We start from the raw sequence: 17579 nt of genomic DNA on the forward strand, positions 1-17579 counted from the left end.
TTATTTCACTGAGCATTTACCCCTGTTGTAGCATGTGTCAGAATGCCCTTCCTTTTCAATTTATAAGGCCAAACAATACTCCATTGAATGAATATACAGAATTTTATCTTTTCGTCCATCGATGGACACCTAGGCTGCTTCCACCTTTCAGGTATGGTGACTAACACTGCTATGATGATGAGTGTACAGGTATCTGCTCGATTCCCGTTTCCAGTTCTTTTGGGTATATACACAGAAGTCTCCAACAAAAATTTTTTAAAATATACAAAAAAAATATTGGTAGTATCTAACTCAAGTGTCAATGTAAGATAATGTACCTGGTACTTTACACATCCACCTTTTCAAAGCTCACTGTAACTTTACACGGCTGTATTACTATCCTTACTTTATGGATGAACAAATTGTGGCTAGAAAGTCACTCAGACCACTTAAGGAGTAAATTTAAGCCCTTCCCACCTTACCTTATTCAACTCCATATAAAACATACTCACTTTTTTCTCACTTTTTCCCCACTAAACCCCTAGGTCAGTTTTTCTCCATGCTTCGTTTACCTATTCTCTCATCTCTGATACTATGTTCTTTCACGATTCTGTGATAGTCTGTGCCTATGTGCTCTCTCTCAAATCTTTTTCTACCTGTAAAAAGATTTAAATGTTCTGATACACTCTACTCAAGGTAGCACTCATTTTTTCAAACCTACTACATAAAACTTATACTTCAATTAAATGCTTCAGTAGGCTTCGCATGATCACCTATTTTGTACCCTAGAACTATGAAGGCAAGAATCATCCCTTTGATACAACTCTGCTCCTTCCTCCATTCCCCAAGATAGTACTTCATATACAAAACAGACTCAAATGCTTAGTAAACCGCTTCTAATGCAATTTATAATGACTGTTCCTCCTCAACAGCTTTATGAAACTGAAATGCTTTGACAAAAATATTGGTATTTGGTATTCAAATGTTTAGAACTATCTAATTGTCCTTTATCTATAGTACTTTGGATTTAAGTCCACTAAGAAAGACATATTCTTACAAACTTAAAGAGTTTAAACCGATGAAGTTCAGAATTAGAGGGCTTATCTGATTTATTTTCATATGGAAAAAAAAGGATATGGAACAAGAGCCCTCAAAATTCATCTGTGGTATTAAGCTCTATTAAGGTGGGTGGCTGTCAAATATTACATTTTCAAGTTTATCTAAAGTTATTATTTAAGTTGTCCTTGTGATGTGTTTGATTAAGTCACCTCAGAGATAAGGGGACCAACTTCTACTCCATAGAAATTAGGTTTCAATATATACCATAGAGAAAGTTCAAGGACATCTGGCCCCAAACACTGAGAGCATTTTTGGTCACATCTAGGTAAAAGGATGTTTAAACAAGTTATGTTTCAACTTGATGAAAAGGACATCCGCTATTTCCAGCGAATAATCCCCAAGGTGAAAATTTTCAATCTACTGCCATATTCTATCAAACAATGCCTTCCCCTTCTGCTTCTGCCTTGGATGAAATCCAATTAGAATTATTTACAAAATCAGCTGCCAGTAAGAGAGAAGTCTGTAGGTTGCTTTTATGTAATTGTTATTTTCCATCTTTTTCTATGAGAACATGTACAAGGAAACCCAATGAAAGGCTTCTGATTTTTATTTATTCTCATAATATTTAAGCAATATGCATCCCGCCCAAATCTCCATCAAAAATCATAGAGCAGCTTCATCACAACTCAAACTACAAATCTTAACTTTCTTTCCAAGCTTCTAGTGTTATAGAACATTGTCTGACATTTTCCCAGCAATTCCTCTTAGGTATGTACCCAAGAGAACTGCAAGCACGTGTTCACATACAGACTTGTATATTCATAACAGTATCATTAACAACAGTCGTAAGTAGAAACAACCCAAATGTCCAAAAACTAATGAAGGGATAAACTAAATGTAGTATATATGCACAATGAAGTACTATTCAGCCATAAAAAGAACGTGCTGATAGAGGCTATGACATAGATTAACCTTGAAACATTATGCTAAGTGAAGAATTCAGACACAGAAGGCCACACACTGTATGATCCTGTTTCTATGAGATGTCTGGAACAGGCAAACCCATGTAGACAGAAGGCAGATTAGTGCTTGCCATAGGGTGAGGGACGGGAGATGGGGAAGGACTGCCAACGGGTCAGGGGTGTCCTTTAGGGGTGATGAAGATATTCTGGTGTGAGCGAGTGGTGACAGACATACAACCTCGTGGTTATGCGAAAGGTCACTGAACTGTACAATTTAAAGGTTGATTTCAGATACATAAATTCTATCTCAACCTTTAAAACAGCATTTATAGCTATTTTAAAGAATACAACCTGAACTTTTTCAAAAGGTACCTTTACCAGATCACTGAAACGTTAAAGTAAAATCAGATCTAGGTTTGATTCACAGGCCACTCTGCTAGAAAATGTATTCTCAAACATGTAACTTGTATACAGATAATAAATATGTACTACCAACAGTAAAACAAATTCAAATCCACTAATTTGGATTTTGTCTATCTGAGCAAGACTTTTACTTTAGCACTGAAGAGTGTATGTTGGGCAAATCATTATTACTGAGTTTTTACCTAAAATGAAAATAAATTTTAGGATTTAGCATACTATCACAGATTAATTCTGCTAAATTCCACAGAAGAACTTTTGTTAACAGTTATGTCCCAAAGTAAGAAATGCTTTCCACGAACATATACCATTTAATTTTCAAAGCAATCCATGCAGCAGCTGTTACAGTTCCCCAACACAGAAGCCCAGGTCTGTTTTGCAGCAAAGTTTCTTTTTCTGCTTCACCTCACTGAGTAAATTTTATCTGTTAAGAGCAAACCTGAATGAGTAGAAAAGTTAATAGCAATCTGGAGAGCTTCTGAATCCCCCAGAGCTGACTCTGGGATCCTGGGAGAGGATCACACTCTTTTCCTGTTACAATCGCTATAATACTCCCTGAAACAATTCTTCTCAGCACTTTCAACTCACTTGTCCCTTGGAGTGACAGTCAAATATTTTAACAGGAATACAAATTATTACTAATCAATATAAACCTAGAATTTTAAGTATATTCTTTTATTCCCTTACAACATTAAAATACATGTATTATAAAACCTGCTTCCCAAGTGATTTAAGATACAGCATAAACAATCCATCAAACCATCCTGGTAATTCTTCAGTCATTTCTTGATTTTCAGATGTTGTTGGTGTGATCTTTCATTTGATTTGTCTTTCAGCTAAATGATGCCCCTGTCTGAGTCATGATTGATATTGGGAATATCATCCAACTTTTCCCATCCACTAAAATGATGGTCACTAGGAGACGGGGGGTCCTGCCCATTTGGGAATTTACAGGCCTGCCTCCATGTCAGCTTCCATCTCTCCCTACTGGTCATCATATCTCTGTTCCGTTCTCATCATTTACTCTCTTCTAACCACTGGAGGAAAGAGAGTAGAGGAGAAAAGAAAGGAAGCACATGGTGTCACTTGGGCTTGTGTGTGTCCTCTAGGTGTTTGGTGGGACCCAGGGCAGAGTCCCCTCCGCAGACCCCTTCCTGTGTGTGGAAACAGCTGCTCCCCTCTCCTCCCGGAGTGAGTCTCACACAAACCAAAGTTCCCTGAACTGACCTCACAACCTGTTACTGCAGCAGATCGGCTTCTGCTACTGGGATGCTAGTCCAGCAAATATTCCATTCTATTTCCTTCAGTTAAGACTCCATAGGTACACAGTCTTTGGCTTTCTTCTCACTCTACACTCACTTTGGACAATTTTATCCTTGTCTATAAATTCAACTATAGCTTATAACTGATGCCTCCATGGCTTAAACTGTACCCCGCGTCTCTAAACCCATTAGGAAACTGCTCGGGTGCCATATTAACTACATCCAAAACCCAGTCTGTCTTCCATCTCTTAAAAATAACATCTGTGCTTAACCAGCTGGCCAAACCAGAAACCTACAGGTTTTCCTAGTTTATTCCCTTTTCTTTGCACTTTTTAAAAAGGCCATATTCTAAGAACATGCCCTTTTCTCTCCCCACCCACTGTTAAGCCAAAATGGAGATGTCCTAACTCCACATCAGGAATGACTGCCAGAGCCTCCTGATTCACCTCCCTGCCTCCAGCCTTCCTCCCAAATAAATGATAAAATCATAAAGGAAAGCAGACTTGAAATGAGGATGTCTGAGGTCCAAAAGTCAAACCGGTCTCTTACTAGGTGTATAAACTAAGGGAAGTCTATTAAGTTGCTGCACTTCAACGCCCTCATTTGTAAAATACAAAACATCTACCTACATTGTAGGTTTTATATAAAATAATATTTCAGTGTCTGGTACAAGAGCCCTCTGTAACTACTGAATTAAACTGAAGTAGGAATTATTAAAATAAGAATGCTGGGCATTAACTTTTGTTAGAACAGTACTTTGTTGTTGCCGTTACTGTTCAGTCACTAAGTCGTGTCCGACTGTGGCCTCACGAACTGCAGCCCGCAAGGCTCCTCTGTCCCCACTATCCCCCAGAGCCTGCTCAAACTCATGCCCACTGAGTCGATGATGCGATCTGACTATTCATCCTCCACTGTCCCCACCCCTCTGCCTGCAATCTTTCTCAGATCAGGGTCTTTCCCAATGAGTCAGTTCTTCACAGCAGGTGGCCAAAGAACTGGAGCTTCAGCTTCAGCAATGAGTGTTCGGGGTTGATTTCCCTTAGAATTGACTGGTTGGATCTCCTTGCTGACAATGGGACTCTCAAGAGTCTTCTCCAGTACCACAATTCAAAAGCATCAATTCTTTAGCGCTCAGCCTTCTTCATGGTCCAGCTCTTACATTCAAACATGACTAGTGGAAAAACCATTCCTTTGACTATATGAACGTCCATCAGCAAAGTGATGTCTCTATTTTTTTAATACGCTGTCTAGGTTTGTCACAGTTATCCTTCCAAGGAGCAAGTGTCTTTTAATTTCATGGCTGTAGTCACCATCTGCAGTGATTCTGGAGCTCAAGAAAATAAAATCTGTCACTATTCCTACTTTTTCCCTATCTATTAGCCATTACATGATGGGACTGGATACCATGATCTTAGTCTCTTGAATGTTGTTTTAAGCCAGCTTTTTCACTCTCTTCTCTCACCTTCATCAAGGGGCTCTTTAGCTCCTCTTCACTCTCTGCCACCTTCTGTCATTAGGGTAGTATCATTTGCATATCTGAGGTTGTTGATATTTCTGCTGGCAATCTTGATTCCAGCTTGTGATTCACCCAGACTGGCATTTCACATGATGCACTCTGAATAGAAGTTAAATAAGCAGGGAGACAATATCCAGCCTTAATGCACTTCTTTCCCAATTTAGAACCAGTCAGTTGTTCCATGTTCAATTCTCACTGATGCTTCTTGACCCACATACAGGTTGCTCAGTGGACAGGTAAGGTGGTCTGGTACTCATCATTTCTTAAAAGAATTCTCCACAGTTTGTTGTCATCCACACAGTCAAAGGCTTTAGTCAATGAAGTAGATGTTTTTCTGGAACTCCCTTTTTTTCTCCATGATTCAACACATGTTGGCAATCTGATCTCTGGTTCCTCTGCCTCTCCAAAAACTCAGCTTGTACATTTGGAAGTTCTTGGTTTATGAACTGTTGAAGTCTAGCTTGAAGGATTTTGAGCATAACTTTACTAGCATGTGAAATGAGTGCAACTGTACAGTAGTTTTAACATTCCTTGGCATTGCCCTTCTTTGGGACAGGAATGAAAACTGACCTTTTCCATTCTGTGGCCACTGCTGGGTTTTCCAAATTTGCTGATATCTTGAGCACAGCACTTTAACATCATCATCTTTTAGGATTTAAATAGCACAGCTGGAATTCCATCACCTCCACTAGGTTTGCTCATAGTAATTAATGCTTCCTAGGGCCCACTTGCCTTCACACACTCAATGATGTCCAGCTCTAGATGAGTGACCACACATTAGGGTCATTAAGACTTCTTTTGTATAGTTCTTCTGTGTATTCTTGCCATCTCTTCTTAATCTCTTATGCTTCTGTTAGATCCTTACTGTTTCTGTCCTTTATTATGCCCATCCTTGCATGAAATATTCCCTTGTATCTCCAATTTTTTTAAAGAGATCTCTAGTCTTTTCCATCCTATTGTTTATTTTTCTGTTTCTATGCATTGTTCATTTAAGAAGGCCTTCTTATCTCTTCATGCTATTCTCTGGAACTCTGCATTCTATTGGGTGTATTTTTTCCTTTTTCCCCTGCCTTTTGCTTCTCTTCTTTCCTCAGTTACGTGTAAAGACTCCTCAGACAACCACTTTGCTTTCTCACATTTCTTTCGCTTTTGGTCACTGTCTCCTGTACTATGTTATGAACCTCTGTCTACAGTTCTTTAGGCACTCTTTGTCTACCAGATCTAATCCCTTGAATCTGTTTTGTCACCTCCACTGTATAATCATGAGGGAGCTGATTTAAGTCATTCCTGAATGGTCCTGTGGTTTTTCCTACTTTCTTCAATTTAAGCCCGAGTTTTGCAATAAGGAGCTCATGATCTGAGCCACAGTCAGCTCCAGGTCTTGCTTTTGCTGACTATATTGACTATATAAGACAATATTTAAAACTTCCTTAAACAAAGCAATCGTTTTCGGGGTTTGTCTTCTTTCCAACGTATTAACTCATAGTTTAGAGGCCATTATTCTTTCAAAATGTTACCCTAGCTCAATGTACACTATCATATCAAGAAGTAATAATAAATTACTTTAAGGGACACTATTGTTGGAATAAGGATCTCTCTGACTTGGTGTGTGTATGTTCAAACTGAGTAGGAAGTTGTCTCATCCATGCTTCCTACTTAGCATTCCCACCCCAAGTCTTACCAACTGACAGATGTCAAGAGTAACTTGATGAAACAGGATTTCAGAAAAGCAGTAAGAATGTTCACAGATGAAAAGAGAAACTGGGTGAAAAGACCTGCCTACACTTGGACCTCCCTACACACTAAGTAGTGTGTATCCAACATTTACCTTAAAAGAATGGTCACAATCTCTGTGACCCAGAAAATGCCTATGAGAGATTTTCTCATGGTCACAGGAGTCACTACAGAAGTTTGCAGTATGATATAAACAAGTAATTGCAATCAAAGCAGTCACAAGAAATGTACCCTGAATCATCTCACATTTACATGCAAATTTAAACTATATATTTTAATCTATGCAATTAAAATATTTTATTAAATAAATTTAATTAAATTTATTAATATTTTATTAAAATATTTTATTTTATCTATGTAAAACAAAAGGAAGTGAGAGTCTTTAATCAGATACAGGATCTAAGATCATCAAATAAAAGCCACTGGCTTTGCAGAAAGCAATTACAGTGTAAAGTACCAACTACTAACTAGCAAAATGAGTTGGTAAAACAAGTTTATCAGGGTAGATAAACAAGTCAGATTCCAATTCCAATGCCATCTCTAAGCTCATTTACAAATTAAGGTGGTGGCACAGGATGTCCTCCAACGTCTCTTTCAGTTTTAAAATTATTTTTGCATTAGGCAAATGAATGCTTCCAAACAAAATTAAAATACATGCAGAAAAAAACATAAATCTATCAACAGGCATATGCCTGGATTTCCCAGTAAGCCAAATGGACATCAAATTATTGAACTGGGCAGAGAAAAATTAACTATCCATCAAAAATATTTCATTGTCTTTGGCACAGAGAGCATCTTTCCCATTCTTCCTTGAAGTTAGGTGTGGACATGTAACTGGCCAATAAAACGTGGGCAGTAGTGATGGATGCCATCTCAAGAGCGCCCATAAAACCCTCAGGCGTGACTCTGTACTCATTCCGTCCACAGCCTGCCAGCTGTGTGTTGGTGACCTGGCTCATCCTGGAACCACACACTGGTAATATCAGAGCCCCAAGGGCCTGGGTCTATCAATGACTAAGCAGGCAGAGCACACGCAAACCACCATCGCAAAGCCTGAACCTCAAATGAGAAAGAAATGGTTCCTATTTTGTTACGCCACCAAAACATCATAAGTTTAATCATTTGTTTCCTGTGAATGAATGGGAAGCTTCATTCCCGTTAGTTCAGGTAAAGCACCTGAATTAACATCTCTGCACACAAAATCTCACAAAAAGAAAAATTCAATGTTTAGCTATATCTTTTCCCCTTCACTAAATTCTTCCATTATTTATTCCAAAGGTTTGCAGATCTTCATGTTCACTTTTTCACTAAGCCATCTCAATTGTGCTAATATACTGAAATGATATCAAATTTTTCTGTACTGATATGAGCTTTAGAATATCTCTAAAGATTAATATTGATACTATTTTTGTATTATATCTAAGCAACCGCCCCTGGAAACATGTTTCCTTTTGGAAGCAACAAAAAACAGTCAAACAAAAATCTGCAAAAGCAAATCATTAGATAAAAGATTTGGCTGAACAACAAGAACAAAAAAGCCCTTTTAAAATACTTTTGCTCTTCATTCTGTCAACATTTATCAAACAGCTATTAAGTGTCTGGGATACCCCAGTTAACAATAACAAAAAACTTTTTGTAGAGACTTAGAGAGTCCACATTCTAGTAGAGGAAGAGAAACAATAAAGAAACATAACAAATAAGGAGATTAGAGAGTATGTCAAAGTTGTTAAGTGCTATGGGGGGGGGGGGAAAGAGCAACATAAGAGTTATAATGTGTTCTGGATTATTTAAGAAAAACCTTCATATTTGGACAAAGAGAAATTTAAGCAATATAAAGCCTTTAGTTGGGGTAAGGTTCTAAAGTTCAACAGGTAAATTAAATCCACACAATAAGCAAGCAATGGTACCACTTACTAGCTTATGACCTTGAACAAGTTGCTTAACTCCTGTAAGTCTCAATTTCCCCACTTAAGAAGTGGTAAAAATATTTATGACTCAGGGATACTGCAAAGGTCACATAAATATTTAATATATAAAGAGCAACAGTTTTAAAAAATATCTGTACCTGGCCCAAAACTCTCACTCAACCCATCATTCACATTTTCGGATAAGAGAATTAAAATATTAGTTAGTGTCTGAACTTAAGTTTTTAGCACTAGGATGTCTCAAAATTAAATGACAATTTTTAATATTATCACAATGATATAAATTAAACCCAAAAAAGTACTTTTTTGCTTTGAGATGGAGGGAATTTCCCCCAACTGTTAATTTTTCAACAAGAGGAAAAAAAAAAAAAACCAAAAAATATGATAGGGCACCAAAAAGTTTTTTAAGTGATTTATTTCAAGTAACTAATTATTTGTCATTTGTTTAACAATCCCTTGGGACAATCTGTAATGTACTCTGATAAGAAATGTGTAGAAAACAGACCTAACTTTTTGTTGTTGTTCAATTATTAGTAGGATACTCAATGTTTGAGCTAACACAAGTATCCCTTAGGGAAATGCTCTGCGTGCCATTAGCACTATTCTTAATGAGGAAAAGCACGGAACTCCTTTAGTTCAATGCCAGAATTGTTTTATCTTCAAGTCAAAAGAACAACTATTTGGAGTAACACCAAAACAAGCATTTAACAATTACAAGCAGCAAGCTATTCATAAGCATCACATTGTTACTGCTACTGTAATTATAAATAAACTTATTTTATCAAGTAAAATATCTATGAGCAAATTTTTAAGTCCCAGACACTTCTCTTGACTGTTTTATTCCTTAACTTTAAGGAAACAAATTTTTATTGCATTAATTTAAAGAACCTCATTTTATTTTAAAGACTTCCTATAGAAAAGTGAGATACAGAGAATCCTTAAGTATTTAATTCATGGGTAGGTAATCTCAAAACGTACAAATCATAAACAAAAGTCTTAAATGGAAGATGTACTTAGTCGCTCATTCGTGTCTGACTCTTTGCAACCCCATGGACTGTAGCCCCCAGGCTCCGCTATCCACGGGATTCTCCAGGAAAGAATACTGGAGTAGGCTGCCATGCCCTCCTCCAGGGGATCTTCTCAACCCAGGGACTGAACCCAAGTCTTCCACACTGTGGGCAGATGGATGCTTTACCGTCTGAGCCACTAGGGAAGCCCTAAATGAAATACAGTGCTTATAAGCACTAATCCCCATAACATTCATAATCCTATGATTGTGATTTAATAATTCATAACCCTCAGTGATACTGAAGTGGGAACAACTGAAGAAAGATTCCTCCCATCTTACTAATGCCCTAACTAAACTTTTTCCCAGGGTTAGTGTTTCTTTTCTGATTCAAGAAACACTACTGATTCAATGAAATGTCCCCTTTGCCTTTTTTCCCCATTCCTGTTTTGTTCTAAAAGCCAAGCATGACTTCTTAAGTAACATTCTGTGTGTCACTATCCATATGGTCCTTGCTCTTATTTAAAGCCATTCCTTATACTTTACTCACTGATCAATGAAGGACCTACAACATAACCTACTGGATCAAATGAAGCAAATCAACATCTCTAGATTAATTATGCCTCTTTTGGAACTTCACATAAATGGAATTATACAGTTAGATACTCTTTTGTGTCTGCTTATTTTGTCCAACAGAATGAGAAATTCATATTTGATGCTGCACACCTTTATCTTTTTCTAATGCTATGGAGTACTACATTGGACAACTACATCACAATGTACCCATTGTCCTGTTGATCAGGGTCATCTTTGACTTTTAGGATATTATGATTATAGCTGTTCTGAGATCTCCTGCACATGTTTTTTGGTGATATAATCCTCACTTTTCTCAGGTACATATCCAGAAGTAATCATATGGTAAACACAGGTTTTTTGCCAGATGCCACCAAAGTTTTTTTTAAATAGTATGGTCAGTATCTACAATTTAGTTATTCTGGTGAGTGAATGGTACCTCATTTGGTTTCACTTTACACTACTCTAGTGAATAATGATGCTGAGCACTTTTTTGTGAATATTCATAGTCATCTGAATAGTCACATTCTGGGGCCCCTATTCAACTATTTTTGTCCATTTTTAAAATTGACTTCTTATTGATTTGTAGGAACTCTCCACATATTCCATATGTGTTCTCTATCCAAAGTATGTACTTAAACGTCATCTCTCAGACTTCAATTTGCCTTTTTGCTTCCTTAATGATGTCTTTTGATAAAGAGAAATTCTTAATTTTAACAAAATTAAATCAATCCAATTTTCCTTTAGTAGTTAATACTGTCATTTAAAAAATCTTTCCTACTACAAGGTCATAAAGACATTCTCATACGTTCTCTTCTAGAGGCCTGTTTAAATTTCACTTCACCCTTCTTCCTACCATTACCTCTGATCTTCCTTCCCAATCCTCCCAAATTTGTCATATGCAAGGTTGTGCTGCCTGACAACATAAACGGAATTCATAAAGCTTTTTTAATTATGTGTGCTATTAATTTAAAAATCAAATAAATCCCTGATAGTAAATAATAATTATGAGGAAGGAAATGTATCTCCTTTCAGAAGACACCATAATGACTCTTCATATCACTTTAGCTTATAATAACGTATCTTCAACTTTAACTGATGTATGCAGGCACTTTCTCTTACTAATATTAAGACATTTCAACAACCACAGGTTGACATTTCTGAAAAACAAGTCCTGAAATGATAAATATTGAGACTAAAACTGAACATATATTGAACAGATACCAAATGAACTCATTTCTTACTACTGAACTGACCTCAGCTTAGTGGAATCAACTCTTTGATAGAAAGCAACTTCGATTTACTTCTATAAATATGAATCAAACTTTGACTTTGTCTTTCTGCAAATTTTAGGGGATGCCTGAGTTATACAGTTCTATTAGTGAACTCACAAGAAAAGGATGAAGAGGATCAGATCAAGTACTTTAAACGTTTGTGCAACTGATTTATAAATGGTGATAATCACCAAGATCCAATACTCCATGAAACTTTTTAAATGAATATATAAAACCCAGTCTTATTCTAGAATTCCCAGTATGGAGTCGCACTATGAGATGTTTTGGTCCATCTGGCTAGGTGATACATCCTCTTTTTATGAACCTACAATGACTGAAACTTAGAGCCACAAGTGAAATATACTCATGGTGGGGAATGAGATACACCCTGTCTGAATACACTCTACTCACTCAAGAATAAAGTTTCTCTATTAAGGGTGTCTTCTCAATTACTTTATCAAAATCTATCAATGACTATCACTACACAGGAAAATAAAGCCAAGTAAGCATTTTAAAATTATCTTTATATTACTACTCAGAAGTCCCAATTTTTTAAAGCCAATAATATTTACTGTTAATTATAATTCATGCAATGCATACATAAATCATTTAACATACTATTATCTTTTAAACATTACCACTAAAGTAAACCTAGACTCACCTGTAGTAATGGCTCTGTGGAATTGATGCATGTCTTCTACTGAGAGCTCTTGAGCTACCTGCAAAATCTTTTGTCTGACACCATCCAATTTAACTTCTGATTCAGTCAATATTTCTTCCATATCAGGTGCACTACAATCAAGATATTGGGAACTTTTAAAATATCAGTGAAATTGATAGTGAAAAACTGAAATAAAACACATATCAACTAATGTACAGCTAAATAAATATGCTATGTATCTTGAAACTTCTAACTCAAAAGTACAACTATAGTTTATTAAAAATAGGTGAAAAACATGGAAAATGCTTTAACATAATATTCAGTGTAAAGAAGTATAAGAAGCTGTATTTATAACATAACCATAACTACAAGAGAAATTATGTTCATAAAAACATGGCATCTGGATGAATGGATAAAGAAGTTGTGGTACATATATACAGTGGAATATTACTTAGCCATAAGAAGGAATGAAATTAGGTTGTTTACAGTGATGTGGACGGACCTAGAATCTGTCATACAAAGTAAGTAAGTCAAAAAGAGAAAAATAAATATTGTACATTGATGCATATATATGGAGTCTAGTAAAGTTGTACTGATGAACCTGAGGGGCAGGAATAGAAATGCAGATGCAGAGAACAGATTGTGGACACTGCAGGAGAAGGAGAGGGTGGGACAAATTGAGAGAGTAGCACTAACATATATACACTCAGTTCAGTTCAGTTGCTCAGTCATGTCCAACTTTTTGGGCCCACACAGAATACAGCATGCCAGGCTTTCCTGTCCATCACCAACTCCCGGAGCTTGCTGAAACTCATGCCCATTGAGCTGGTGATGCTAACCATCTTATCCCCTGTCGTCCCATTCTCCTCCTGCCTTCAATCATTCCCAGCATCAGGGTCTCTTCTAATGAGTCAGTTCTTGGCATCAAGTGGCCAAAGTCTTGGAGCTTCAGCACCAGTCCTCCCAGTGAACACCCAGGACTGATTTCCTTCCGTGTGTGAAAGAGGTAGCTAACGGCAAGCTGCTGCACAGCACGGGCAGCTCAGCTCGTGCCCCTGATGACCTAGACGGCGGGACGGGGCTGGGTGGGAGTGAGGCTCCAGAGCGAGGGGACACATGTGAACTGACAGCTGACTCACGCCCTCGCACAGCACAAACCAACACAACACTGGAAAGCAGTTATTCTCAACAACAAGACATCTAGAGAGGTCTACTTTCCATCAGATGGAATAACATGGCTTTGTCAGCCCACCATAAACAACTGAAGAGAAATAAACACATAACAACAGATCAATAAAAAGGTTTTCAGACACTGTGAAACGGGCAGCATAGGACAGCATGAGAGGTGAGTGAAAAAAAGGACGTGTGCCCTACGACCGTCCCATCTGACTGCTGCAGAGTTTCCAAAGGACAGTGCAGGCATGAGAAACTTAGGTGGACCTGGGAGTCTCCCGCAGTAGAGACGGGGAAGAGGGGTGTTCACAGTGGTCAAGATGGCTAAAACTTGCAAGGCAAAAAAACAAAGGAGAAAACTACATGCAGGGAATTTCACAGATCTACAGAAGGGGACTACTCATGTCTTCAGTTGAATTTTGATTAGTGTGAATTTGTGAGGCTGAAAAAAGGCCCACTCTAAGTGAACACACAAAATAATCTCAATAGCCCATACAAGACCAGAAATAGTTGATTCATCACTGGCACACTGACAGTACAAAATGTATTAAAGGAAGTTCTTTAGGCAAAAGAAAAATGATGCCAGATGAAAACATGGTTCTATTAATAAAGGAATAAGGGACACCAGAAATGGTAAATATATGGAAAAATATAACTTTTTAATTTAAAAAATCATACTCTTTAAAAATAATAATGTATTATGGGGAGTATTACTTTTATTTAAACAATATTATTTTAAAATTTTTAAGTAAAAACAATAATCCCCAAAATAATTATTACTTTTACTTAAACAATACAGTTTTCTAATTAAAAAGTTATCTTTTTCCATATATTTACCACTTCTGGTATATTATGGGGATTATGGGCTAAACCAGGTGGCACTGTAGTAATGAATCTGCCTGCCAATGCAGGAGTACAGGTTCCATCCCTGGGTTGGGAAAATCCCCTTGAGTGGGAAATGGCAACCCGCTCCAGTATTCTTGCCTGGAAAATTCCATGCATAGAGGAGTCTGGGGGTTACAGTCCATGGGGCCACAAAGAGTCAGACATGACTGAGTATACAGCCACAGGGACTATAAATAAGATAGAAGTACCATGTATTTCAGAAGTAGTACAAAGGCCAAGCTTGTAAAAGTGAAATGGAAAAGAAAGAATAGAATTATAGGGTTCATATATTATAGGCAAAGTGATATGCAAGCTGTCCTTACTCTGCACAGTCTCATGTTAACTGGTATCTGTGCATATCAACACTGTGACCTCAATTTACAAAGTAACTCTTACCACAGAAGCATGCAAAGGAAAGACATGATTCTGAAACGTACACATTTCAGTTAACAGGGTACTGTACAAAGTGAGGACAGCAGGCTGTGACAAGTCATATATTACAAACCATAAAACCACCACTACAAAAACAAAAAACAAGTACAGTTAATAAACCAACAAATAAGATAAAAAATGGAATTATAAAAAATACTCAATCCAAAATAAGGCAAAAAAAAAAAGGAAAATGGATCACAGATTGAATTTCAACCATATCAATAATCACATTAAATGTAAATGGTCTAAACACCTCTGTAAAAGGCAGAGATTAGATAAAATTGATAAACGGATTAAAAAACAAGAAAGATAAGAAAGCCTTTTAAAATATATATGGTGTTAAAGTGTTAGCCACTCAGTCATGCCTAACTCTGTGACCCCATGAACTGCAGCCACAAGGCTCTTCTGTCCATGGAGTTCTCCAGGCAAGAATACTGGAGTGGGTAGCCATTCCCTTCTCCAAGGGATCTTCCTGACCTTGGGATTGAACCCAGTCTCCAGCATTGCAGGCAGTTCTTTACTGTCTAAGTCACCAGGGAAGTCCAGACATAAATACATTTAAAATAAAAGGATGAATAAAGATATACCCTGTTGACACTAATCAAAAGAAAATGAGAGTAGTTATTAACATAATAACAAAGCAGATTTCAAGACAAAGAATATTTCCAGGGATACAATCATAATAATAATGGGTCAATTCATCAAGTGAACAGAACAATCCTAAATGTTAATACATCAAATGAAAGAACTTAAACACAGGACTTCTGGATCCCAGACTCGCGCGGGATGCCCCACGTCATCCGGATCACTTGTATGCTCAGGAGCAGTAGCAGATGACAAAACGAATGAACATTCCATTGTCAAATATCACACCTGATACCGAGCATCTTCGCTCAGCTTGTCAGCATCATCTTTCACACTGCATTTGGTCTTCCCACTGTGGTTAGCTCCGCCCAGCCATCAACTACTGGCAACCCCTCCCTTGGCCTGGCCCAGTCAGAACTCTACAGAAATCACTTCACCTACAGATCGGTTATCAACTCAAGGCAGTGCTGTATAGTTGGAGAAGTCCTGAGACTACAGGAAGAGTAAAACTGAAATCCAGAGGCAGGAGACTTAAGCCCAAAACCTGAGAACACCAGAAAACTCCTGACTACATGGAACTTTAAGTAATAAGTGACCATCCAAAAGCCTCCATACCTACACTGAAACCAACCACCACCCAAGAGCCAATAAGTTTTAGAGCAAGACATACCACACAAATTCTCCAGCAACACAGGAACATAGCCCTGAACGTCAACATACAGGCTGCCCAAGGTCACACCTAACACATAGACCCATCTCAAAACTCATTACTGGGCACTCCATTGCTCTCCAAAGAGAAGAAATCAACTTCCACGCACCAGAACACCGACGCAAGCTTCCCTAACCAGGAAACCTTGACAAGCCAATCGTCTAACCCCACCCACTGGGTAAAACCTCCACAATAAAAAGGAACCACAGACCTCCAGAATACAGAAAGCCCACTCCAGACACAGCAATCTAAACAAGATGAAAAGGCAAAGAAATACCCAACAGGTAAAGGAACATGAAAAATGCCCACCAAGTCAAACAAAAGAGGAGGAGATAGGGAATCTACCTGAAAAAGAATTTAGAATAATGATAATAAAAATGATCCAAAATCTTGAAAACAAAATGGAGTTACAGATAAATAGCCTGGAAACAAAGATTGAAAAGATTCAAGAACTGTTTAATAAAGACCTAGAAGAAATAAAAAAGAGTCAATTAAAAATGAATAATGCAATGAATGAGGTCAAAAACACTTTGGAGGGAACCAGAGTAGAATACGGAGGCTAGAAAGACAGGATAAGTGAGGGTAGAGATAAGAATGGTGGAGAATAAAATGAAGCAGAGAGGAAAAAGAAAAAAAGGATTCCAAATAAGAAGACAATCCTCAGGAGCCTCTGGGACACTGGTGAAATGCCCAAATTCGAATCATAGGAGTTCCAGGAAGAAGACAAAAAGAAAGGCCATGAGAAAATACTCGAGGAGATAATAGCTGAAAACTTCCCTAAAATGGGGAAGGAAATAGCCACTCAAGTCCAAGAAACCCAGAGTCCCAAACAGGATAAACCCAAGGCGAAACACCCAAGACACATATTAATCAAACTAACAAAGATCAAACACAAAGAACAAATATTAAAAGCAGCAAGGGAAAAACAACAAATAACACACAAAGGGATTCCATAAGGATAACAGCTGATCTATCAATAGAAACCCTCCAGGCCAGAAGGGAATGGCAGGACATGCTGAAAGTAATGAAAGGGAATAACCTACAACCTAGATTACTGTACCCAGCAAGGATCTCATTCAGATATGAAGGAGAATTCAAAAGCTTTACAGATAAGCAAAAGCTGAGAGAAATTCACACCACCAAACCAGCTCTTCAACAAATGCTAATGGATCGTCTCTAGACGGAAATGCAGAAAGGTTGTATAAACGTGAACCCAAAACAACAAAGTAAATGGCAACGGGACCACACCTATCAATAATTACCTAAAATGTAAATGGGTTGAATGCCCCAACCAAAAGACAAAGATTGGCTGAATGGATACAAAAACAAGACCCCCATATATGCTGTCTACAAGAGACCCACCTCAAAACAAGAGGCACATACAGACTAAAAGTGAAGGGCTGGAAAAAAATATTTCATGCAAA

General features: G+C 37.6%; 1 protein-coding gene across 2 annotated transcripts in view; it reads right to left on the reverse strand.

Moving 5' to 3' along the window:
- Window positions 1-17579, reverse strand: part of TSNAX (translin associated factor X) — a 38059-nt gene that overhangs the window by 12876 nt on the left and 7604 nt on the right. For both annotated transcript variants that reach the window (XR_006270958.1, XM_043477132.1), the window contains exon 4: window positions 12372-12502. Coding sequence is in view for 1 of the 2 variants with exons in the window: in XM_043477132.1 (XP_043333067.1) it covers window positions 12372-12502 (131 nt within the window). In the remaining variant the exon portion in view is untranslated. The remainder of the gene's footprint in view (window positions 1-12371; window positions 12503-17579) is intronic.

The sequence above is a fragment of the Cervus canadensis genome, chromosome 8 (assembly GCF_019320065.1).
Source record: "Cervus canadensis isolate Bull #8, Minnesota chromosome 8, ASM1932006v1, whole genome shotgun sequence".
In the NCBI taxonomy this organism is placed as follows: domain Eukaryota; kingdom Metazoa; phylum Chordata; class Mammalia; order Artiodactyla; family Cervidae; genus Cervus; species Cervus canadensis.